This window comes from Lissotriton helveticus, chromosome 5_1, assembly GCF_964261635.1.
Source record: "Lissotriton helveticus chromosome 5_1, aLisHel1.1, whole genome shotgun sequence".
NCBI classification, from domain to species: domain Eukaryota; kingdom Metazoa; phylum Chordata; class Amphibia; order Caudata; family Salamandridae; genus Lissotriton; species Lissotriton helveticus.
The window spans coordinates 188,148,394-188,173,752 of NC_136065.1; the positions used below are offsets into that span (position 1 = coordinate 188,148,394).

General features: G+C 42.8%; 1 protein-coding gene across 1 annotated transcript; it reads right to left on the reverse strand.

The window, feature by feature from the left end:
* Positions 1–8,680: 8,680 nt before the first annotated feature.
* Positions 8,681–24,821, reverse strand: TLR4 (toll like receptor 4). Its single transcript, XM_078640844.1, has 2 exons — positions 24,453–24,821; positions 8,681–13,130 (listed from the first exon to the last, which is right to left on the reverse strand). Exon 2 carries the CDS (start codon positions 12,983–12,985, stop codon positions 10,907–10,909), a length of 2,079 nt encoding a protein of 692 aa, XP_078496970.1. The 5' UTR covers positions 12,986–13,130; positions 24,453–24,821; the 3' UTR covers positions 8,681–10,906.
* Positions 24,822–25,359: the final 538 nt, after the last annotated feature.

Here is a 25,359-nt window from a genome sequence, read left to right on the forward strand (position 1 = left end):
GTATGCTTATTTTGCATTCCTTGGAAATAGACAACGCATTTCGTCCAAACATGGGCTTCTTCAGGGCTGCAATGGCATACAATATACAGGTGTTTTAAAAACCATAGATGAAAGACTACCGTGTTCAATGTGTGAGTTGAAAAGGAGTGGTACAGAAGAGTAAAAGAGAGAGCAGACAGGGAAGAAAGAGAAGAAGGAGTGAAAATGTGACTGGGAATTAGGTGGTCCTGAGTGAGGGCTGAATGGGGAAGGTATGCCTAGGCAGTAAGTGCGCAGTGAGAGGAGAAAGCAGAAATAACAGTAAAAGTGGATGAAGACAAAAGAGCCCAAAAGTTTTTTTTGACCATAAGTGCTCAAAGTTTTTCATAATAACCCAAGTATCAGTGATAGGGGCGGTGTGAAGAAATCTCATAAGTGGCCAGCTTAACGACTTATCATAGGCAAAGGTAGGTGTAATGAGTATAAGTCCTCAGTGACGAATCCTCTGACTCAAGGAGCCGCCTCTGGGTGTATCCCACTGTGGTCCAGTGTCAGGCAGTCTGTAGAGTAGTATTCACTCAGTGGATATATTGATCTGTGGAATAACAAGGGTTGTGATGAGTCCAAGAAGAGATTCACGCTATCCAGTATGTGGTGTCTTTGAAAGAATATGCGTAGACATGATCAACAGTAGCCAAGATGGAGCAGCGCCCCTGTGATAGGGCATCTTGGCCATATGAGCCATGTATAACCCATGGCAGAGTCAGAGAGTCGTGATACGGAGCCGCAGCTCAATTCCTAATAGGGGTTTCAAAAAAGTTAATGGTACCCTAGCGTGGATCCTATGGAGGATAGCCAGTAGTCAAGTTAGGTAATGAAGTTGCATTCAAGAAAATATAAATTAGTTAAAAACTACGTATTATTTATGAGAGTGAATAATAAATAAGTGTGGGGCAGTAAATAGACTAAAGAGGACACTCCGTTAACCTCAGCAAAGATTGGGCAATGGAAGTGCCTATAAAAGTGAGTAAATAGGTGCGGGCAGTGACTACGGTCAAAACAAAACTATGCGGACAAGAGGGCTGGTATCAGAAGTACCCAATAGCGAGTACAGGACAATTCTGTCATTAGTTTGTGGCATGGCAATACTTTAGAGACAGGACCTCACAGGTAATGTAACCCTAAGTATGAGTCCTAGTGTGCAGTGATGATCTTAAAATTTCAGAAAACCTGGCTACTGCTTAAAAGACGTTTGTCGTTGTGCGAGTCAAAAAGAAATCGCGCAAAAATGCAGCCTCCAGAGTGATGGAGCAAGGTTTCATACGTAAGATTGATTTTAATAATTGCATTAAACTACATATTACTTTATCTAGGAGAAGCTTTTCAATGTGCTTTACTAACAAGTAATCCGAGTGGCTTAAAATGGCTGCCAAAAACGTGGGAATCTTCTGCGCATTCAGTAACTGCATCTGCGTAGTATGACGTCTTTCGCTTCGGTGGGAATTCTTTGCAGCTGCGCAGTAGTATTTAAGATGGCAGCTTAAACCTCACATGTTAATGCATATGCTATGCTTAAACTAAAACCTTGCACGTCTTACTAAACTGCTAATGCAATAGTTAAGATAAATTAAAGGGATTAGAGTAGGAATGTGGGGTATACAGTGCATTCATTTATTCTCGTAATCTAACATATTTTTCTTTGAATTTGTTATTAGTTCGTATTTGGGCCTGGAGGGTGACTGAAATCTCCATCTTGACTGGTTATACGCAAGCGCACTGGACTCTGTCAAACTCTGTGCTGTGACATTGAAACCCAGTCAAGGACACTTTAACCAGAGAAGCGCCTGGGAACACCACCTCTTGACCCGGAGAGGGGAAGGAGAAAAAGTCAAAATTTGCTTACAATGTATTGATCCTAATGTGAAATGCGTGTGGGAAATAAAGTTTGGGAAAGTAATTAAGGGGAGGGAACATAGAACAATAAGTTTAAGAAATGACATTACATTAGTATGGTGTAATGACCTCTCCCCATCCCATTGTCCAACCAGAAGTAGGGGATTCATGAATATTGAAACATTGAGGGTGGTACATACACTTAGAATAGTATAACTAAGGTAGACTCAGCCAGGTAGAATGTCACACTTGCCTCTGACCTGTCACCAACCCATCACGGAAGCAGAAGACAGCGGATGCCACGAAGGTCAGAGATGCTGCTTGAACACTCTGACAGAAGAATCGAGAAAGGAGAGACGGAGAGAGTGAAAGCTCGGAGAGATCGCTGATGGAGAAGAATTTGTACATCCAGAAGGGAAAAGAATCGACAACAGTAGTACCAGAGAGGGGTGCAACGCTGGCGCTGTAGTTAGAATAGGTCACCTGTCCTGTTCTGAACCTGTCCTGAACTATTGGTTCCAGACTACTCGGGAGTCCCTTCCCAGCTCCTTGGCCAGGGGTTGGTCCTCACCCCATTCTAGGTAAATATAATTCTTTGTGGTATGTCCTTGTACCGTTTTACCTATTCACCCTTCCCAGGTACCAACGTCATGAGATTTTTCTAACTCTTTATGTTTTACTCCGAACATTTCCTTAAAGAAGTTGGTGTATGACATGTTTTGGTATTTGACTCACAAAATTATTGCCTAATTTTTAAAACACTCTTGAGTCTGTGGTCATTCAAAGTAATAATGGTAAATGTCATTTATACCTATTCTGCTAACAACCTGATCTGTTGACCAGAGGAAATTGAGAACTAAGGTTGTAAGGTTTGGTAAGAAATAGTGTAAAGGTAAATTTTCATCACAAAGGAAGTATAAGTTCTGATCACCAGTGGTGATTATCAGCTTATGAATGAGTGTTTTATGGGCCCAGGTGAGTATGGAGTTTTAGAGTAACCCAAGCTGGTAATCGCGAGCAAGTTAACCAAAGGACTTACTCGTTTTTCGATGTGTTGTCTGGAAGGAGCGATGTCCGGATGTTGTTCTGTGGTCTGCGGGATGAAAGGCAGAGTGTAGCCTCTTGGAGGAGTCCCGCTAAGTAGCGTAGGATCCATGTGTCCACTTCCAGGTAGTGGAAGACTAGACTGTGAACCAGGAGTAATATTGGTACTCGCTTCCGGTTGCGGAGATAATTGAAAGAATACTTATCAGTAGACGCAAGGGCTACAAGAAGTATATTAAGATAAAAATTGTCAAAGAAACCTTACGAAGTCTGGCCAAAGATGTTGAATTGGGCTATTGTCCCGAAATGTGGTGCACTGCAGAGAGAAACTTAATATTTATAGCAAGTATTGCATTGGATAAGACAATGTAATGTCTGATCCAGATGAAAAAATGTATTGTGGTAGTGCACTAGAATGACTAAAGGGTTAAAAGGAGAAGCCAAAGAGAGGTAGTTATTGAAGCTGGAAGGTACCAGAATCTATGTAGGTGGTGAGGACAAAGATAGCGTGGAGGAGGAGAGAGTTATGTTAACAGTACATTGGAAAACATCTGTACGACACGCTGTGGTCTGTACAGATAAAAAGTTGTATTCATTCAAAATGCATTTATTTGGTCATCGCTGGTTAATGCTGACTAATACACTCCAGCAATATTGACACACCTTTTATAGAAACTACAATACAATACTGCGTTATCTATTGTTCATTATGACCCACATATGAAATGATCAGCAATGGGGTTACAGTGCCTCGTACCCTATGCATTAGTGTATTGTGTACCTTGGGTAGGCGAGCAATGACGTTACAGTGCCTCGCATCATTAGTATGTGCGATTTGTAAAGCCTGGGTGGGCTAGTAATGATGTAAAAGAACCTCGCATATTTGGTATCAGGAGCATTAAGTACCTAGGGTATGTGGGCAATAAGATTACAGTGCATCACATATTAAACATCGAAAGCATTAGGTCCCATGGGTATGCGGGCAGTAATGCTACAGTGCCTCACACCCCATGGTGTGTGAGTCATGGGGTTACAGCGCCTCACATCCTAAGGTGTACGAGCAATGGGGTTACAGTACCTTGTATTCTAAGCATTTGAATCATTGTATGCCTTGGGTATGTGAGCAATAAGGTTACAGTGCAGGAGAGGCTAGTAATGTCAAAAGATCATGAAATGGCCAAAAGTGAGGGAAGTATGTAATGCGTAAACCAAATGGGAAAAAAAGGAAGTTAAAGACTAAGGTACAGTCAGGAAGGGAGGAGTTACCTAATGACAAGAAACGGTCTAGGTCTGTGGACCATTACAGGAAATAATGCATTTCCTTGTCCATGTTGAGACCCAGTGTAGAAGAGCATAGAGTGCACATCCATCTGGCTTCGAGTTATCTGAATGCCAGTGCTTAATCCCCCCTCTTTTGTTGCTTAAGGCAACGTGTATGCCACGGAAGGACTTGGTCCTATCTACTCCAATTATGTACTCATGTGAGACAAGAGCGTATGTCGGGTCTCCATTAAGCACTGCCCTGCGATGTTCTTGATGCATCTTTTGAGCTGTAGTACTCCCTACATAGATTTTGTTAAATCCACATATGATTATGTAGACCACAAAGTTGGTGAGACAGTTTATCTTATCCTGTGTTGCAAATCTGTGTTGTAGCTGAACAGCGTTGTTATGTTGCAGCCTATGTACCAGATGTTACAGGTGCTACATGTGTAAAATCCCATGGGTTTCTTCAGCCAGCTGTGTTGTTGTGATGCCGTGTGCAGGGTGTAACTTGGACACAAGGTGTCCCTAATCGTTCTGCTCCTCTTGAATGTCATGGAGGGTCTCTCTGTGATGATGTTGTTGACTCTGGGTACCCCCTTAAGCAGTGCCCAATGTTTGCCCAGAATTTTTAACACCTTGTGATTCATTGTGGAATGAGTGGTGATGAATGAGAGTATTTGTTTGCCCTGGTCAAGGCTCTTGGTCTTACTCTTGAGTGTGTCTCCTCTTGTTAAGTTCCTGGCCCTGTACCCTGCCAAGTTGAGTATATGCTGTTAGTAGCCTCTTCTATTCAGTCCGTCTGTTGCTAACTTGGCTAGTGTGGGTTCCTTTACTGCAGTTCCTGTGAATACACAGGAACTCACCAAAAGGGGATAGCCTTTTTGGTAGACAGTGGATGTGAGTTGGCGTAGTGCAGAATGCTGTTAACTGCAGTTTCATTTCTATGTAATGTCCTTTGGACAGTGTTGTTATTTGCGTACAGCTGCAAATCCAGGAGGTGTATTTTGGACTGTGACATTTTAAGAGTAAAGGTGACATTAAGGATGTTGTCATTGAGGAAGTTGAAATATTCCCTAAGCTTGTGTCCAGTGCCTGTCCATATGATGATAATGTCATCAATGAACCGGCCACAGCACTGGATGTGCCTAGTCCAGTCTGAGGCTGCTCTTGACCATGCATGTGTGTGTTCAACCCACCCCATGAAGATGTTAGCGTATGACAGAGCAAATTTGGATCCCATGGCAATACCCTGTTCATGTTTGTACCAAATAGTGTTGAACAGGAAAAAATTGTTGTCAAGGATGAGAGCAATCATCTCTAGTAGCATCTGGTTGTGGTCATACAGGGTCGCCTGTCTGTTTGAAAGAAAGAAGTCTACCGCCATCTTGCCTAGATCTCTCATGATGTACGTGTAGAGAGATTCTACATCAAGTGTTGTGAACCACATCCCTTGATCACATTCTAGGTCTGCAAATCTGTTGTTTATGTCTGTGCTGTTTCTTACATAGGATGGCAAGTTGATCACTAAAGGCTGTAGAAAAGTGTCAACAAATTCGGAGAGTGCTTCTGTCATGGAACCTATGCCTGAGATGATCGGAGATACCGGTGGGAAAGGCTGTTTTGTGTGTATCTTCAGTAGAAGATAGATGCAAGGATGTCTGGGATTTAGGATTGAGAGGAAATTGTGTTCTATGTCAGACAAGAGGCCCACCTCTTTCCAGTGTGAAAGTTGAGTGCTAATCTTCCTGGTGGCTGTAGTTCAATGATTCTGGGCTGATTCTTGTGCAGTGTACAGTGTTGCTAACATCCCCCCCCCCCCCCCCCCTGTCTGCTTCCCTGATCACTATTGAGCAATTCATGCATAAACTTTGGATTGCTTTCCTCTTGTCTAGTGTAAGATTGGTCTTGGTGTACCTCTTGGTTTTTCTATAGTATTTGTCTTCCAGGCGATGTAAGTCTTCTGTCACTAGATTGTGAAATCCCTCAATGCTGTTGAGGTGTGTACCTTGAGGCATGAATTTACTGTGGGTGTGGAGGCAACTTTTCACAAATATAGCCTTGTGTGATGTTCATGCTGTCAAGTACACGTCCACATGAGGACTCATTGTCATTGTCTAGGGAAAGGAGTGTAGAGAAATTTTTAATATGTGACACAGTGACATTGGTTTGTGGCATGGTGCTGACAGTTCTAGTGTGTTCATAGCTGTTGATGGAAAAATGACATTTCAGTTTAGCAGTTCTAACACATTTATACAGATCTATGTGCAGATCACAGGGTTTGCAACAAGAAAATATTATTTTTTGAACGTACTTACATCAAGTATATATGCAAATTCAACTTTGGATTTAAAGGTACTTCCAAAGTCTCAAATTACCTTATGTTTTATAAGCCCTGGTGAGAAACAAACTGCAAATTTAGTTTTTACTCATAGCAGAAAACTAGCTCCACAGGCTTACACGGGAATATTTTATTTGAGTATAAATATTGACAGGAGTGAGCTAGAAATGTCATTCAAAGACTTAAATTAATAGAATTAATTCAACAACTTGCCATTGTTAGATTTGTTATAACTGTTGCAGAAAAGAAGTTATGGCTTTTTATTTTCTGCATGCCAAAATCCAGCCTTCCAGCTGTTCCCTCCTGATTGGCCAGCCTGAGCCAAGCTCTCTTAATGAGGTGTGCAGTGTCCTGCTAAAGATCTAAAGGATTTCTTGTGGGTAGAGAACTACAGCTGTAGAAGCAAAAGGCAGGATGGGATGTGGAGTAGCCAGACTAGCCTTCAAAGGGAGAATGACTCTTTAGGGCAGCACAGGCTCAACCCCACATCCAGCAAAACCAGGCACACAGGAGCCCCTGTAATAAGATTAGTGAAGGGGCTAGAAAGGGAGTGTTAAAATTTCTTACCCAATGTTATCTACCAGTGGGTTGGCTTAGCCATATCTAACCCTCCAGGAGAGCGTTTCTCCATTTTGGATTTTGGAAGAATAGTGCTTTCTAGAACAGGAATATGCCACCGTTTGGAGGAACTGGTCATACCTGAGGGGTGTTCTCCTGCTTGATGCCCAGGATCACTGAATACATGTGGGAGTGTTACCAAGCAACTCAGATCCACTGCCTGAAACAACAGGAAGACAAAGGACTGCCCTGCTGAAACCCTGATATTCACCCAAAGGACAGCACTCTGAAGGACTGCACATGCTGCACAATCTGGTACTATAGCCCTAAGGACTTTGCCGTTCTTCACAAGGACAAAGGAAAGGCCTCCTGGCAAGATACAACTTAACAGAGCCCACCTGCATCATCAACTCCAAGAAGTACCCATCATGGAGTGTGTCCAATGGACTTTTAAGGATTTGGCCAGGTTCTTTGTGGGAATTGTATTTTCTAAAATCCCAAAGGACCATCTCAGATCTCCTAGACCCTTGAATTGGTGTTTTGGATACTTGAAACCTCAAGGGAAACTTCAGGTAGAAGTTTCAGAAGTTTGGAGCAACGTTTGGAAAAAGTTCCTTAAGGAGACCAACTCGATGTCAAGAGTGAAGCTGACTACGTCAATCTGCGACCCAGTCTGGATTTCAGGTTTGTCCAGCTGGAAGCTCCAGAGCTTAGGACTTCCAAGAGCTGACTGCAGGCTCCTGCTGGACCAAGCTGATGAACCTGCTGCAGATCCAGCCTGCTGGAGAGACCCGCTCAACATTGAGAGAAAATCCTCCATAAAGGTTTCTAAGTCAGGAGGTAAAAGTGGACCGGGGCCTCCCACTTAGTGTATCCAACCAGGGCTCCATCGCAGTCATCTTTAAACTTTTACTGAGTCCTGGTCAAGCGTGACCACATGTCTCAATTTGAAGCTTTTTGCTTTTATGCACTAGAACGTGTTTATTCTTCAAAATGTATATCTTTGGTTCCCTTCATTGGATGTTTGTTGTTTTTGTGCCAGTTTGTTCATACAAATATAACCTATTGTTATAAATTGGTTTTGAATTTTTAATGTGTATTGTGTTTTACTTATTTAATGTATTGGTGTTTTAAGTACTTTACACACCTGTTTGGTAAGTTAAGCCTGCCTGCTCTTTGCAAGCTACCAAGGGTTGAGCAAGGGAATCATTTATTGAGACCTTGACTGGACCTTTATTTGTGATCGTGTCCTTATTACTAGTGGTAAGTCCCTATTTATCACTACTAATGTTCTAGTTTCCAACAAATTGAGATACTGCAGCCATGATGGATCAGGATAGTAGCTTGGCTGCAAAGTATTTGCCTGCATGTGCTCCATTTTATTCCACACAAGTGGAACTAATATAAGTTCACAGTCCAGAAAAGCAAGTACTCATTAAGGATGATGCAGTGTTATGTTTCTCTCTGTCAATGCAACTTTTTTAGGAATTCTTTGTTTCTCTTGCAGTATTTTGTATAGATACCTTGACTGTTTGACTGTTCCGCATCCTATTTTTCATTCTTCCTCTCACATCCAGTTTATTTCTTCCACTCTCATCATCATCATCATCAAAATACTTTATTCACATGAAGGCCATAAAAGCACAGTATAAATACATTTCATAAAACATAAGCAAAATCAGTAGAGTGAAATAAAACAGACATATAATTACCTCGCTACGGGGGCCGCATTGTGCTTCCTAACAATAAGTGCAGCTTTGATACAATTTAAAACAGCATAGAATATGTCAGGAGAAGTTAATTTATGATAATATACTGAAGCAGCATGGGAACTCCTCGTGGGAACAGTCAAGCCCGAACAGCCAAGCCGGGTTCTCCCTTGACCGGAAACAAGCATCCTTAAGTATGGCTATGTGTCTAAACTGGAATGGCATGGTGTGCACAAAAACGATGGATTTGGACCCGGATCTCTGTACTGGGGGTGCAGATTTGACATGTTCAGCATTCCATCCATCAATTGTTCTTTCAGCATTTGCCTTTCCCTAAGTGTAAAATGCATTCCCAAACATGGGTCTGGTCCTCACCATGCCATTGGAGTCAAGTTAGCCTGGCTAATGAGAGGTGATACCCCAAAGCCGGTCACAGGATCCTTGTTTCCGGTCCAGGGACGACCTGGCCTGGCAGTCCGACTGGACTGTTCCCAGGTAGAGCAGGGTCAAGACTGATATGCATATGGCTGTGTGTCTAAACTGGAATGGAATGGTGTGCATAAAAATGATGGATTTAGGCCCAGATATCTGTCCTGGGGGTGAATGTTTGACATTGTTCAGCATTCCGTCCATCAATTGTTCTTTTTGCAGTTGTTGCCCTAAGTGGGAAGGGTATGCCCAAACTTGGGTCCCGTGCTTACCATGTCACTGGAGTCAAGCTAGCCTGGCTTATGAGAGGTGATACACGAAACGGTCACAAGATGCTTGTGTCCAGTCAGGGATAACTTGGCCTAGTATTTCTGGCTGGATTGTTTTCATTGGGAGCAGGGCCAAGACTGATTTGCATATGGCTTTTGTCTAAACTGGAATAGCATGTGTGCAAAAAAATTATGGATTTAGGCTAAGATCTCTGTACTGAGGGTGAATGTTTGACATGGTTCAGCATTCCGTCCATCGATTGTTCTTTTTCCAGAAGAAGGGAAGGACATAATATAAAATGATGGTAACCGGAGAGAAAGAAATCTATATGCAAGCAGATGGCGACACTCAATGTAACGAAGAGCAATTGTGTTATGTGAGACATATGCACATATAGCTTATAAAGCTGATGAAGGGATAGGGAAATAAGTTACTATGTTCTTGTTAGGCTTACTTATTCACATCCAATGTCATAGCCTGAAGTAGAAGCCTAGAAATAAACTAAGATGTAGGACATGTTTACACAATTTTAGGAAAGGTGCTGTTCCGTAGCAGAACAGCCACCATTCTGGAGAGTTGCCGCTCCCACAATTTATCCCAACATAGGGCATCATGATTGGTAGTCTAGAACAAGCTCCATGTGAGATGGTGTTTGTGTTTCTTCCTACCCTAAGTAATTAAGAACCATATCTACTAATACATGATCCCAAAATGGTCATGCAATCTCTGACCAGTAAAGAGTTTCAAGAAGTGCCTAGTACTAATAGATTAGTTCTTGAAGATCTGAATTGTAGTGGGTCAGAACCAAATTTCGCCTAGAAACACAGCAGGTAAAGTTGTTTGATTTAACTGGGAATATTTCTATTTATCTGCATATGTAAACGAGCCTTAAAAGACTGAAGTGAATAGAATTTGTGTTCGTGATGGCCTTAATGACGATCTCTCCTCCGAGCGGGAAGTGTGGAAGTCGCAGATGAAATGTGTACACATAGAAACATGAAGTTTTTGTGGAATATGACTTCAACATATGAGAGATAAAGATTGCTTTATCTCACAGAGTCATGTTGCATTTCACCTGTCCCTTTGCTTTAAAGGCACTATATGTATATGGGATGCATTGCATTTTAAAGAGTAACAATAAAAAAAACCTAAAATTTGTAATCATCAAGGCACATCATCTCTAAGAATTCAATGCATATGGCTCCATCTTGTTACCAACAGAATACTATTTGTAAGAAACAAAATACACTACATATTGGTTTTTTGCCCATTGCACATTCATTTCACCATAAGATGATGCTATTTTGTCTTCAACTAGGCTTGTGGCATGTCTGAACTTGGTCCTGAGTGGTGAACAGAGGTGAGTCAGGTTAAAAGCCATTGATTCCCTCTGTTATGTCATTTTCATCTGTTGATGGCGCTATGGTTTTCCATCCAATAAAGCCTTTCTCATCTTCATCCAAAACAAATGTTGTTCCACTGCATTGTGCTTCCACTCCAAATAAGTGTTTCTGCGAAGGTACTTGTGCAGGCCCAAGACATGCCTCAAGCGAGCTTTGTCCACCTCTTGCAGAACCACAACAATAATTCCTGACGTAGTCTCCAGAAACTGCCAAGACCGAGCCAACTCAAACTCAAAGCTGCACCACTTGCTCTCCAAAAAGTGGTCTGAGACAACAACCACAGCCTTGCGGCTCTTCAGAAAACCTTCCTTCACAATGTTAGATGTAATCAATACCCCTGGCATGAAGTCACGGAAATGGAGACACAGACGAATGGGCGGCACACCCTCTTCCAATTTTTTAACAAGTAAACCAGTCACCCACTCTTCATCTTTGCTAGAATAGATGACAAAGGCGTCATACATGTCTGCCTCATCTGCAGGGTCTATGCACCACTTAGAGAGCAGCAACCTATAATAGTGTTGGAAGTAGCATTTATAGATAAGGAAAAGCACAAGAAATGTACAGATAAGTAGGCTCACAGGCAATAGCACAGTAAACAGCTTAATATCACAAGTGGATAGGTTCACATTTCTTACTTTCTCATCCCTTAGGTGTCCTGGGGTATTGCAGATCATTGATTTCCCATCTCCCAGGAGGGTCTTATGACTTTTAACCCACTGAAGAAAATACAAGTGTGTGCAGGAGCAGTCAAATGGGTTCTGAGAAAGATCCAGTAAAACCAGGTTGCCTGGAAGACTTTCTTGTGCATTTTTGAGAAAAGCAGGTATTTGATTTCTACTGAAATCCAAAATAGTGAGGGCCTTAAGAGGTGCATACACTGCTGGATCAAACACCAAAAGTTTGTTGTTGCTAATGTTTAGCTCCTGCAACTTCTCAAGCCTACTGAATGTTTGTGGTTGCAAGCTTTCCAGGCTACAACTGGCAACATCTAGAAATATAAGCTCTGTCAGGTTGCAAAAGCTGGTGGATATAATGTTGGGTCCAAACTGGTTGCCAGCCAGCTTGAGCACCTGCAAGCTCTCAAGACCACAGAATGCACAGTCAAGGAAAAATGTTGTGTCTGAGTGGGAAACATCCAAGTACAAAAGTCTACTGAGTTGGGAAAGCATTTGAGTTGTACCAAAATTGACTAACTTTGTATGCTGAAAATCCAGAGTTAGCAAGTTTTCCAAGTGAAGGTAATGCGAACTCATGGTAATAATTGAGTTGAAGCTTAGGTTCAAATGCTGTAGTCTAGGGGTTTCCAGGTGAGGACAGCAACTGACCAAGATAATCCTATTTTGACTGACATCTAATGATAGGAGGTTAGGGAGTCCCTCTAAATGGCCATCGAAATGTCTGAGAAAATCACCATTCGTTATCTTCAGTGCCTTGAGGGGAGTCAGATTTGACAGTTGGTTTCCTGGCACCTCTGTCAAGAAGCAATGCTTTATTTCTAGATATCGGAGTCTAGTGAATTTGGGCATCTCTCTTATATGATTAAGACCTGATCTCACAAGTCGAATGACAGTTGCATTAACCAAACAGTTAAACACCGTGTCTGTGTCATTGGGAAAATCACCAAAATTGATAAGTAGAATCTTGTAGAACTCCACATGGCATAAACCATCAAGCAATCCATTTTTAAAATTGAAGTCTAAATAATTATTGAAGTTTCCTATTTGAAGTTCATTGGCCCATAAACCTGTCAGTCCCAGAAGACAATTTTGCATAGTGTCAGCATCTGCAAAACTGTAGCGCAGGATAAGCTTGTGGAAGTGAATCCCCAGGAAGGATTCTGGCTCAATGTGGCTTATACTATTCAGTGAAAGAATTACTGTGAGGTTGAATGTGTCCATTTCTTTAAGGACATACAGGTCTCCAACAAAGATGCTTGAGATCATGTTTGCATGCAAGTCTAGAATTCTGAGACTCTTTAGGCTGGTGAAAAACTGAGGGATTTTCAAAGATTTGATTTTGTTTCTACCAATGTTTAGCTCTTGGAGGCCAGACATGAACCCAATGAAGAGATCATCCAAAGATGACAGATTCATCTCAACTGCAGCCAGTCTCTGCAAGGATAGCAAACCATAGAAGGCCCCTGTACTTAAATACCTCAGGGGGTTTCCTGTCAGGATAAGATAAGTCAGGTTTTGCAGACCCCAAAAAGCCTTGTCTTCAATTACTTCAATTCTGCACCTAATGGAGGTAAAAAGAACAAAAACACTGGTCACTTGATGCCAATACCACATTTATTAATGAAAAATTAGGCTGACTGCTGTGAAAAACGGATGAACCTGGATCATATTCCAACCTTTCCCAAAAATCTAGAGTATCAAAACTTTCCCCTTCATTAATGGGGCTCTTTGTAAACCAATGACATGATACGTTTCTAGACTCCTTAGGGGTTGCCTCAGTGTTCCCTCACAGTGTTTGTAAGGCTTTTCTACATGGGACTATAATGTAATAATGCATGATATTGATAAAGAGTATTAAAAGAGTAGGTGCAAAAATTCACTTAAATGTAGAAATGAAGAAAACCAGTTTTACTGGGAGCTTTTTACATATAAGTAGTCTTCTGGTATAACCTGCTGCAATCCAGCATCCACTAGATTTACATTTGTAAAAAAACTGGTACTTGCACCTGCTTATTGTTGCTCAATATGAATAGTCTTAATAATTGAACCTAGGGTATTACATTTTGGAGTGAAGGTGGTTATTTTTCAAAGAAACATTTACAAATTAGATATACCACCTTCATTCCATTCTGCCTTGTCGATGGCAGCCAGCTAGAACTGACATACAAATTCAGCCTAAAAAGGGAAATAAAAATCAAATCCAAAAATACCATGACTTACCAATGACTGTACTCAAGGAAAACAAGCACTGGCAAAGCCAGGAGGGCCTGCTTTAATGTGCTAATGCTTATAAGTGGCTTTACTAAATGTCCCTCAAGAATCTTGCGCCACTGTGCAGTATCACATGCATCACTAGATGTCACTCCTGAGACAGACACAAGCCCTTGCTGTTCTAGGTTACAGTTCCTTAGGCCAGGGTTATAGGTCTCTACAGGCATCAACAGTTCTTCCCTCAGTCTCAGGATAGCAGAGAATTATAACCTCCTTTAATGTTCTGTTTGTTGATAAACCCAACTGTGCATGAGAGCATGACAGACAATGCGTTAACATGTATGTTTATATATCCACTGAAAAAAACAAAGAGTAAAGTAAAAAATAATGTTAGGTGAATTTTCATTGTCAACAATAATGTCGTCAACAACAAAAAAACACAGAAATTCACCAGTTATATTTATGTCTATGTGAGGTCATAAGCAGTGCATGGAGGGTGCACAACTTATAGTTTTAACAGAAAAATATATTTTTATTACACCTATCTATAACATCACTTTAACCTTTGTTTTTTTAAGTGAATTTCTAGGGGTTTAAAAAAATATATAAATATCTTAAAAAATACACAGATGCTAACTACTCCAAAAATGTTTTCACTGAGATTGTTAAACTTCTTAGTTTTTGTAACTCACATATATAGAAATATTCCAAACATAGTTTTCATACTCTTTTTATGTATTTTTACATGCGCTTCATAATTATAGTTCAAAATGACACTGATCAGTTTTTCTTATACAGCAAACTATGTGTTTAATTCTAATCTATGGTACAGAGATCTTTTTCATGTTTCAGTAATTATTGAATGCTAATATTGTATAATAAAGTCAGTACAGTATGCATATTTTATTAATAATTTCATTTGCAAAATTAGTGTTCTCATGAGAAGACCTCAGGAGTCGAACACACACTTCTGGTGTGGACTACAAGGGGGCTGTCCCTTCTGTCTAGCTCTCAGGATCCGTTTGTGGGATCATACATTTGAAACTAAAGGGCATATTACCAAGCAATAGCGATAATTATCGCTATTGCTTGGTTAGAGACAAAAATTTACCGCTGAGCTGCGGAGATTTTTATCGCAAATAAACCTTGGTATTACCAAGGTTTATCGCAAATGCGATAAAAATCGGTCGCAATGCATGAATATCGCTGAAAAGTCCGCGATATTCATGCATTACCGAGCTAATGCTCTTAGCCATGTTATCCACCTCCCATTGGATAACATGGCTAAGAACTGCTCAGGGCAGGTGTTAGCTTTTGGAGATATTCGCGCTTAGTGCGAATATCTCCATAAGTTGGTAATAGGAGATAGCGATGTTAGCGACTGTTTCCAGTCGCTAACATCTTGGCACGCCCACTTTGCATGTCATTAGTGATAAATATCACTGACATGCAAAGTGGGGCCCAAGATGGTTGCTATCTCCTACTAGCTGTCGCTAACTGGTGTTAGCGACAGCTAGGTAATAGGGAGATCATTTTATCTCCGCTTTCTTGGCTTTTAAAGCCAAAAAAGCGGAAATAAACGCCCTTGATAATATGCCCCTAAGTTCATAAGAGGGTATTTTTGATGTTTTGAAGAAAGTAAGACATGTGCACTGTTGCTTAAAGTACAAAAAAAGAGTTGATGTGTTTTTGCATTTGATATATTAAGAAACTTCTCTGTTTTAATGATCTCCTGGGCCTCTTGCCTGACACTCACGAGACTCTCGGAAGAGGAAAGAAATCCCAAGTAAGGATTGTGATTCATTCATATGGATGTCTTTATTTTGGCGTTAAAGATTCCTTCCTTGTTGCTTCATTTACCTTTTGGGGTTTGCAGTGGTTAGACCTTTTTAGCTAGCTCTGTATCATTGCTGATTTTCTGTCACAAGTATGTCATCATCAGACTCAGCCACCTCACTCACCCGAGAAGAGTCATTGGTGTTAGAATTTTTTCAAAGGGGGGCAGGTGGGTAAAATGTTTTTGAGAAATATATGATTTGTAAAATATGCAAAAAGGAGTTCAGCAGGGGCAGCAGGAACAAGCAATAAAGTATGAGTACCTCTAAGATGTGGCAACATTTGAGGGTTATGTACCCTTAACGACTTGCTTGTGTTCAATTAGCCGTGCTGCAGACCTTGATAACTCATCATGGGTGCCCTCATCTTTTTAACCTGGTGACAATGTGCCTGCTGTGGTACACACTGCTCAAGCACATAAGAAGCCCTTTTTTGCTGCATTCGCAAGGAAACCATTTTTTCTTCATAGACAAACAGGGCTGCACCGCACAGGCTTGTCCAGGATTATAAATGCCCACTTACGCAGTCATTTTTTTTAAATAATATTTTTTGTAGTTTTTTTCTCTTCTTTGTTTTGAATGAGATGTTGTTTCCTGATTCCAATTTCTATTTTTGCTGGACCCTTTTCAAACAAAAAAATACAAAAATAGTTATAAATGCATTTGTTAAAAATGTTAATTAGAAAAACTCTTTTCAGTGCCACAGTATCCATACTAATATTATAAAGAGAGAGCCCAAACCTTTGAGGCGGGTAATCTCAGTAACCACAGCACCAATCACAACACCCAATACAGCGCTGGAAAGGGTAGTTGCAGCAGTAGGACATAGACTATGCAGATGGCCACCAGATTATTATTATTTTTTTGCAGAGTTCTATATAGCGCGAACTTTACCCAAACTGAATCAGGTATCAGAGCACTTTACATAGCACCAGTTACGATACATGAGGACACACATTCATTTTTGTAAGGCACGGGGAGATTAAGTGATTTGCCCAGAATCACAGGATGTTTGGCGTCGTTACCAAGACTCGAACCCAGATCCCCAGGTCCGAGTTTGAGCACCTTAACCGTTAGGCCAACTCCTCTATACATTTGAAAGGTAAAAGAACCGTGCCAGCAAAGTAGTCCCTTGTGGGCATGTCTGCGTTGTGCTGTGGGCGTGGGCTCGGGGCATGCCTAACGCTGGGGCGTGTGGTACGGCCATCACATCGTGGGCTGTGGGCATGTGCTGGGGGCGTGACAAATGCTGGGGGCATGACAAACGCTGGGGGCATGTGTCCGCCCTTCATGCCATGTGAGTCGTACATACAAGCGCCAATTACGTTGCTGTGCAGCATCAAGGGGCACGCTGGGGGCATGAGAAACGCTGGGGGTGTGTTTCTGGCCTTCATGCCATGTGAACGCAATTGCGCCGCATGAAGGGGCCCGCTGGGGGCGTGAGAAACGCTGGGGGCGTGTGCTACGTTCCGCCCTTCATGCCATGTGGGTCGTACATTAATCAGAAGATCGTCTGCTGTGGGGGAAACATCCTTTACAACGCAACTTTTACCACGCAGTGCTTTTACATCGCAACTTTTACAACGCAAACCATTACAACGCAATGCGCTGGGGGGCGCTCTAGGATAGGGAATAGATTTAATTTACTATCCAACACCTTCCCTAGTGTCCACGGGGACTGGAGTTGGAATAGTAAATTAAACTATTCACTATCCAGCACCCCAAAGCGCTATGCGTTGTAATGGTATGCGTTGTATAAACTGCGATGTAAAAGCATGCGATGTAAAAGCATGCGTTGTAATGTCATACATCCCTGCTGTGGCCGTGTGCTGGGGGCATGACAAACGCGTTCACCTGGAGGCCTGGTAAGTAACGTTACTGCAGCCTCTCATGCGCGCTGTTACTGAACTCTCTCATTCGAAGAAATTACACGCGTCTTCTACCATCAACCAGCGCTCTAGCTGGGCTCATGCGGCGGATCAGTACACTAATTACACGCGCCTGATAACATCAACCAGGGCTGCAGCTGGGCCTCAAGCGGGGGAACACGCACATGCTAACATCAAATAGGTCTGCATCGGGGCCTCAAGCGGGGGAACACGCAAATGAGCGTGTCTGCGGGGACAATTACTGCAGCCTCTCCTACTCGCTGTCACTCAACTCTCTCATTAAACGGATTTACCCGCGGCTGATAACTCTTTCATTCAACGAAATTACACGCGCCTGCTAACATCAACCAGGGCTGTAGCCGGGCTCAGGCGGCGGATCACTACACCAATTACACGCGCCTGCTAACATGAACTAGGGCTGCAGCGGGGCCTTCTCCGTCCCTATTCTAATGAAACAAAAAATGTTGTCTACCGCAGGATTTTAATAATAAATTGCCCTTGCCAAATACACACATTACACACATTCTATTTCATACCCGGACAACGTCGGAACGGGCTGCTAGTAATTATATAATATATGTTGTTTGTACTATCACCCCTTTTTTTCTTCCTAACAACTCAGAAAATTGTATAACCTGCTAGGCTTCAACAAGAAGATGTTTGTCTTTCTGCAAACTGGTTGATAACTGTCTTTTTCCACAACATTCCTAATAACAGCTTTCAAATTTAAGTGTAAACATTCAGCTGTCAGATTACCTAAGATAGAATTCGCAAAAAGTAGTCGCGATTTGCACACTGACATTTTGCGAATCCTATGCAATTTTGTGAACCGACCTATGTACTAATTGGTCAGTTCACAAAATACTGAATCACAGTGGGTAGCAATTTTACCCATCTCATTAATATTAAGTGCAGCTTCTGCAAGACTCTTGTGAGATTGTAGAATTACTTTAAGGGAAGAATTTACAATTTCCTTCATTACAATACTTATCCCTTATGATTCCCACTACTAGACCATGGAGAGAGACTGGCCTCTTCACTGGTACCTTGCATGAAGGTAACCAGTGTGTAGGGTTGGTTGTAAGGAGCCAATGCCTCTCCACTCAGACCTTTACCCAGGCTTAGTAGTATGCATAGTAGGGTGAGGAAGGTGCATACCTCACATATAAGACCTCACTATGCCACAGTAAGCATAAGTACTAGCTTCTCCACTGAGACCTCTCTCCAGTAAAATAACCATATCCATTAACATGTGGGAATAGATTTCCCTGTTCACTCACTGTTCTCCTCCTTTTACTTCGGCAGTCCCTAGCAAAAGGGGTAGACATAAGGGAGGGCTGTCTATATATTTGTCGATTCACACTGGCCCCACAATCCTTAAGAGCTTTTTGGATAGTGTTTATTATCAAATATTAGTGGTAACATGGGGCTTTTTAAAACATTTTGCTATTGTTAATTTCTATAACAATATACCCCTGGCACACCTAAAAAACCGTCATTAAGGAATTGTCAGGCACCCTTAAGAACATTGAGGATAGTTGCCCGGGGGACATGGCTCTTTTGTGGGTAGGAGATTTCAACTGCCCATTATGTCCAATGAGCTTACATGGAGTGTGTGGTTGGGAAGATGAAAACCAGGGGGCGTCTAGCCATTTTGCCCACACAAAACTTGGGGATATGCTTAATAATCTACTAGCAGATCATTCCCTGGCATTTATTAATGAGGCCTGCGCCCTGCCTAAATTATTCACCCCCACTTTCAACGCAAGGGGGGTAAAAACAATCATTGGTTTTACTTTATTTTCGTCCCGTTATGTTCCACTGGTCACTAATTGGGAGACACTTACCAGTGGTATAAGTGATCATTACCCTATTTTAGTTACCTTTAAATTAAACCGGGAAGTGCAATCACACAATACTCACTGTAACTATGACCTTAATCCCATTCTTGGTCAGCAAAACGGATTCTGTATTAATGGGAGAAGGTAATTCCAGCTACTTTTCTAAAAAACGTAGTAATTAGCTCCCTAAAGGAAATTAATACGTGCCTGACCCTAGAAGAGGATGAAGAGCTCATCTTGGATTCCTTTAAAAAAATCTGCTCTTCAATTAAACAGCTTTTGACCAGAAACCCGTGCAATGTATTTAAGAGAACCCCTGGGTGGTTTGACCCAAATTGCACTAGGGCACTGAGGGAACTTAAACAAGCTCTGCACATTACACCAATAGATAGACCACAGGTACAAATGGCAAGGCGAAACTATTGTGTCGCCCTAGCCAGAAGGAAGAAAGATATAAAATCTGAAGCCTGGGCAGCGCTTCACGCACCCTCCGTACAAAAGGACACTGTAGCCTTTTGGAAGGTTGTGAATGCTCCCTTCTATCAAGACAACCAGGGCCCACGCATAGACAATGCTATTACGGCCCAGGAGTGGGTGCTCCACTTCCAAGCCCTTTATGGCATGTCAGCTTCACCAGCGCCCCCCCCCTCAATCATCAATAGTCGCTGAGGGAGCAGACCCTCCGTTCCCCTTAGATATTCAGTTTGAACTGGAAGAGGTCTATAAGGCTCTAAGGGAAAGCTCAGCTTCTAAGGCACCAGGACCCGATTGTGTCCCTATTGATGTGTTTAAAATGCTCCCGGACCTGTGGGCCCCTTTACTCACTAGAGTCTTAAACTGTTTAAACAAAAGAGGTTTTATTTCGACATGGCAGGAGGCAATCTTGGTCCTGATCTATAAAAAGGGGGACAGGAATGATCCTGCCTGCTATCGGCCCATCTCATTGTTAAATGGTTTTATGAAGATGGCAGGTAGGGTCATTCTCGCTCGTATTCAGGATTGGCTGGAAGGTCGGGAAGTGTTATCGCCCTTCCAGTATGGCTTTAGGGGAGGACGGAGGACAATTGAGCAAGGGTTAAATCTTTCCCTATTTGATTCCAAATACATACATGCAAAAAAAAAAAACGTATACGTGACATTTGTGGACCTCAGCTCTGCATTTGATTGCGTCCTGCATGATAATCTCTGGCAAACTCTAAGGGACATTGGATTGGATAGCCAAATAATTGTCTACATTAGAGAACTCTACGCTGGGGCAGGTGCACGCGTAAGATACGGCAGGAGGGGGGAATGTAAAGAGCCTTTTAAGATCAGTAGAGGGGTAAGGCAGGGGTTCATACTAGGCCCTTTGCTGTTTAACCTCTATATCAACGGGGTGGGTTCTTGCTTAGCACAACAGTATCATGATTATCCTGTAATCAAAGGCAAACCCATCCCCATCCTCCTGTACGATGCGGCTGTCCTCTCGCAGACAAAGGTGGGCCTCCAAAAAGCAGTACAGAGCTTCTCAAATTTTATGAAGCTCAGGGGCCTACGTGTACATGTCTCTAAGACATTTACCATGTCATGTGGTCCAAACAAACAAAGAACACCATGTCCAATTATTTTAGACGATAGGCGGGTGAAGCTAGCCGATATTTTTTGCTATCTAGGCGTGCACTTTGATAGGCGGGGCACGTGGAAGTTCGCTGTGAATGCAAGGGCCATAGCATTCAATAGAGCCACTGGCGCTCTTGTGAATTTTGCAAAATAAAATAGGGACTAGGCCAGTCTCCAAATATTCAAATCTAAATGTGTGGACACTGGTACTTATGGGGCGGGTATTTGGGGTTGGCAGCAAGTAGATGCAATACAGCGAATCGAGAACAGGTTTCTGCGATTCCTAACAGCCACACCAAAGAGTACCGCCATATATGTGCTACACGCTGAAGTTGCCCTCCTTCATATCACAGACATTATAAAATTAGCCCCTGTTTTACTTTGGCATAATGTCTGGGCTAACCCTGAATAGATCCATCATAGAGGACTGTTTAGCCTGTGATGGGGCAAAAAACATTAAATGGTTTAGGTACATCAAGAACTTTGTCAGTGAGATTGGTCATCCTGAATATTTCTTCAATCCGGCCTCACTGGAACAGCTCTCGCGATCCACGTTGAAAAAGACCCTTTTAGAACTTTTGGAATTACAAAGATGGAAGGTTGAAAGGACTAAAATAACCGTCATGAGCCACGATGAGGTGACCTCCCAAAGGGACATTCAGCTGTATCTTGTATTAGACCAACCCCTGCATCATCGTAGGCTCCAGACGTACTTCCGCCTGGAAACTTTTTACAGACTTGTAACATTCCCGATATGTAACGATTGGGCGAGAGAAAAAAGACGCTGTCCTTGTGATGATAAATCATACCAATCGAACCTTCATTGCATTCTTTTTTGTACTTTATACAGCCATCCCAGGCGACAAACTTTGAAAACTCTCCTATTAGCCTGGGGTTTAAGAAAAGCCAGAGATGCCTACAATAGATTAAGGACTTTAGACAATTGCCTTACTATTAGCACAGTGAGCTCCTATTTGAACACAATCTTAAGAGTGAGAAGGACCATAACTATGGAATAGCAATAGCCAATTTATTATAAATAATTAACATGTTTGTGACCCGATTGTATTGTTTTATATTTCTCTTTTAACCTTTTTATAGTGTTGCTTAAAGCTTGAGTGAAAAAGATGGAATTTTAATTGTGATTTTATCTGTATACTTTTATGAATTGTAAACTCAAGTCGAATAAAGCTTTGAACTGAACACTGTTCTCCTCAGCATGACAGACATGTACAGTAGTGTGTAAGGAAACATTGTCCTCTCCGTTAGTTCATATCTGCAGGACGACATGAAAGACCAGTAGTGTGGTCAAGCAGTGGCCTCTCTGATGACACCTCTCCATAGAGCAACAGGGATACACAGTGGTGTCTGGGAAAGAAGTGACCTGCCTGCTGATATATCTTACTAGGCTGGGAGGTGTTTGTAATAGGCTTTCAGAAAATTACATCCCCCTGCTCATATCTCTTCCCATGCTGACAGGTAAACATAGTAAGATGTCGAGCGGAACTACCATGTTTGATGACATATATGTCTTGCATGATAAGTCTGTGCACTACAGTGCGTCAATGGACTGCCTCCTCTCCGGTGAGCTGTCCCTTGGATGATGGGTGTGCACATTAGGCTGTGAAAACAAGCTTGCCTCTCTGGTCACAGCTCTACCCTGGATGACAGATGTACAAGTAAGGGGGGTGAAACTATCTTCATGCTGAGAAGTCTGTCTTGCATAACAACTATAGAGACTATGATGCATAAACAGTCTGCAGTCTCAGCTGAGAGATAACATATATGTGCATAGTAGACTCTGGCTATTAAGGTATAGAAAGGGTGCATCCACTTTGCTGAGAACTGTGTCTTGGTTGATTGGTGTGGATAGTTGAATGTGGGGACAGAATCACCTGTCCCTCAGACCTGTCCCCATGGGGACAACGAGGTGTAGTAGGGTCTACACAGGGACAGACTTCTCTCTTAAAATCTCTCTCCAGAGTCGCAAGAATGTATAGTAACATGTGCAAAAGAACTGCGCATCCCTACTGTGTTATGTTATGCAAATGGATTTCTAAAGCACATGGCTGCCCCAGCATGGGGCGTCCCAACTCATATTGCAGAAGGAGAGACAGGGCAAACGGGTTAGGCTGGAAATAACTAAGGGCCAGATGTAGGTAAATCTCATTTACCGATTCTTACCGATTCGGTATTCATAAATCAGTAAATGAGATGTAGATAAAAAATCAGTATTTTTTACCGAATCAGTAAAATTCGGAATCGGACTTTCGGAATTTACCGAATCGGTATTTACCGAATCGGTATTTACCGATTCGGTATTTCCCATTCATTCCTATGGGCCAAAAGGCCCATAGGAATGAATGGGAAATACAGAATCGGTAAATACCAATTCGGTAAATACCGAATCGGTAAATTCCGAATCGGAAAGCAAGCAAAAGTGAAACTTAAGAAAACAGCCAATCAGGTGCTACCACCCTCCCCCTCCCTACCAGGAAGTGGCTACCCAGGCAGCTGCAACTAATTAGAAGGTTCTGGAGAGGCAGTCAGAGCTGAGCAGAGACACAGAGCAGCAGGGAGAGTTTTTTTGAAACTTTACCAACTGAAAAATGGCAAGCAGCAGTGAAAGCCAGAAGGCAGAAAGAAAGAGGAAAATAAAGTTCAGCAGCATGGAGCTGCAGGTACTTGTGGAGGAGGTAGTGAGTGTGCACAAGAAACTTTTTGGCAGGCACTCCCTCACTGTTCCCGAGTCTGCCAAAAGAAAAATCTGGCTGGCAATTGTTGAAAAAGTGAATGCTGTGGGAGTCACACCCAGGAATACTGAGGATCTCAAAAAAAGATTCTATAACCTCAGGAGCCTCACCAAGAAAAAAATGGCTGAAATCCACAAGCAGGCAGGCTTAACCAGTGGAGGCAGGAACCCAGCGCCCTCCCTGACTGACCTGGAGGAGTTGGTGGCCTCAACCATTGAGGCAGACAGCATCTGCGGACTGGGAGATGTGGACAGCTCAGCCAGAGCTGCAACAAAAAAAGGTGAGACGCATGCGCTGCATTACACCCCATACCAACCTGCTTCCCTTTACCCTTTGTGGACAAGCAAACCACAGTCCAGTACTGCTAAAACTAAACAGGAGCAATGCATTATGGTAAATGTAGTCAGCAAATGTAAGACCATGTGTAACAGCGCAGACATCAGCAAGTTAGTGAAAGTAATGCAGATAAATGAAAGTGAAATGTGTAAAGCATTTATTGTAGTGACTGTGACACAGTAGAACTCAGTTGATATATGCTTATTTATACCTATGGGCTAAATCAGGCAGTCGACCCACTGACACAAAAGGGACTGCACCAGCGAGGGAGGAGAGTGAGGAAGCAGGTCCAAGCCAAGTGCAAGCCTCGCAGGAGGTAGGTGACACGACTGGCATCTCCCATGAAGATGACACTGTACAGACCACAGAGTTGCTGCACTCCCCACAGCTTTCACAAACACCTCCCTTGGTATTCTCACCAGAAACTTCACCATCACTGCTCCAGTCCACTCCTGCAACCCCACCAGCCAGGAGGCGTGTCGTGGCCCCACTACCAGTAATGGAGGCAGCAGAGGGTGAGGCTTAAATCACCGTAGATGTGAGTTCAGCAGCACTGCAGTCCACAAATGAGACAGTCACAGCTCGCAGAAGACAACGCAGACCCAGCAGTGCAGGTGGACGTGGTGATGGCACTGTGTTGCGTGGGCTGGAGGGGAGCATGGTGCGCATTCAAAGGATGCAGGGCAAATCCATCCAAGCCTGCCAACGCCAATTCAGAGCCCTGAATGTGCAAATAGGAGACATGGGGAAGGGCATGAGAGACATTGTGGAGGCAAATAAAGAGGTCGCCAAAACAAATACGGACATTGCAGCAGGGATGCAGCAGATGAGCAACTCAATTACACAGCTATGCTCCAAACTAGACAGTCTGTCACACACAAGGCACAGGGATGCCCGTGCCCACAATACGGCCATCAATCGCTTGGCCACTGCCACATCCCTGCTATGCAGGAGGGGCATAAATATGCAGGAGGCTTTGACACAGAATACAGCAGAGGTCACCAGGGGCATGGCCAGAATGACGAGTGCACTAGAGGCAATGTTGATTTCCCACACAGCACAGAATCCTGCCCTGGACGTGGCAGAGGCTGAGGACACTAGTAGCCGGAGCAGCATAGCAAGCTCTGCTGTGGAGACACGGAGGAGTAGCAGGCGCCCAGCTGAGGCTGCAGGGCACGCTGAACAAAGCGAACAACATCCTAGTGGCTCAGGGAAGCACGGGCGCAAGTGACATTACCGGTCATGGGTGAAGTAACCCAGGACATACAGTTCCCACGTTTGTAATGTTAATTTTGTTGCACTTAAGTGCTTGAACGTTGTGGCAAC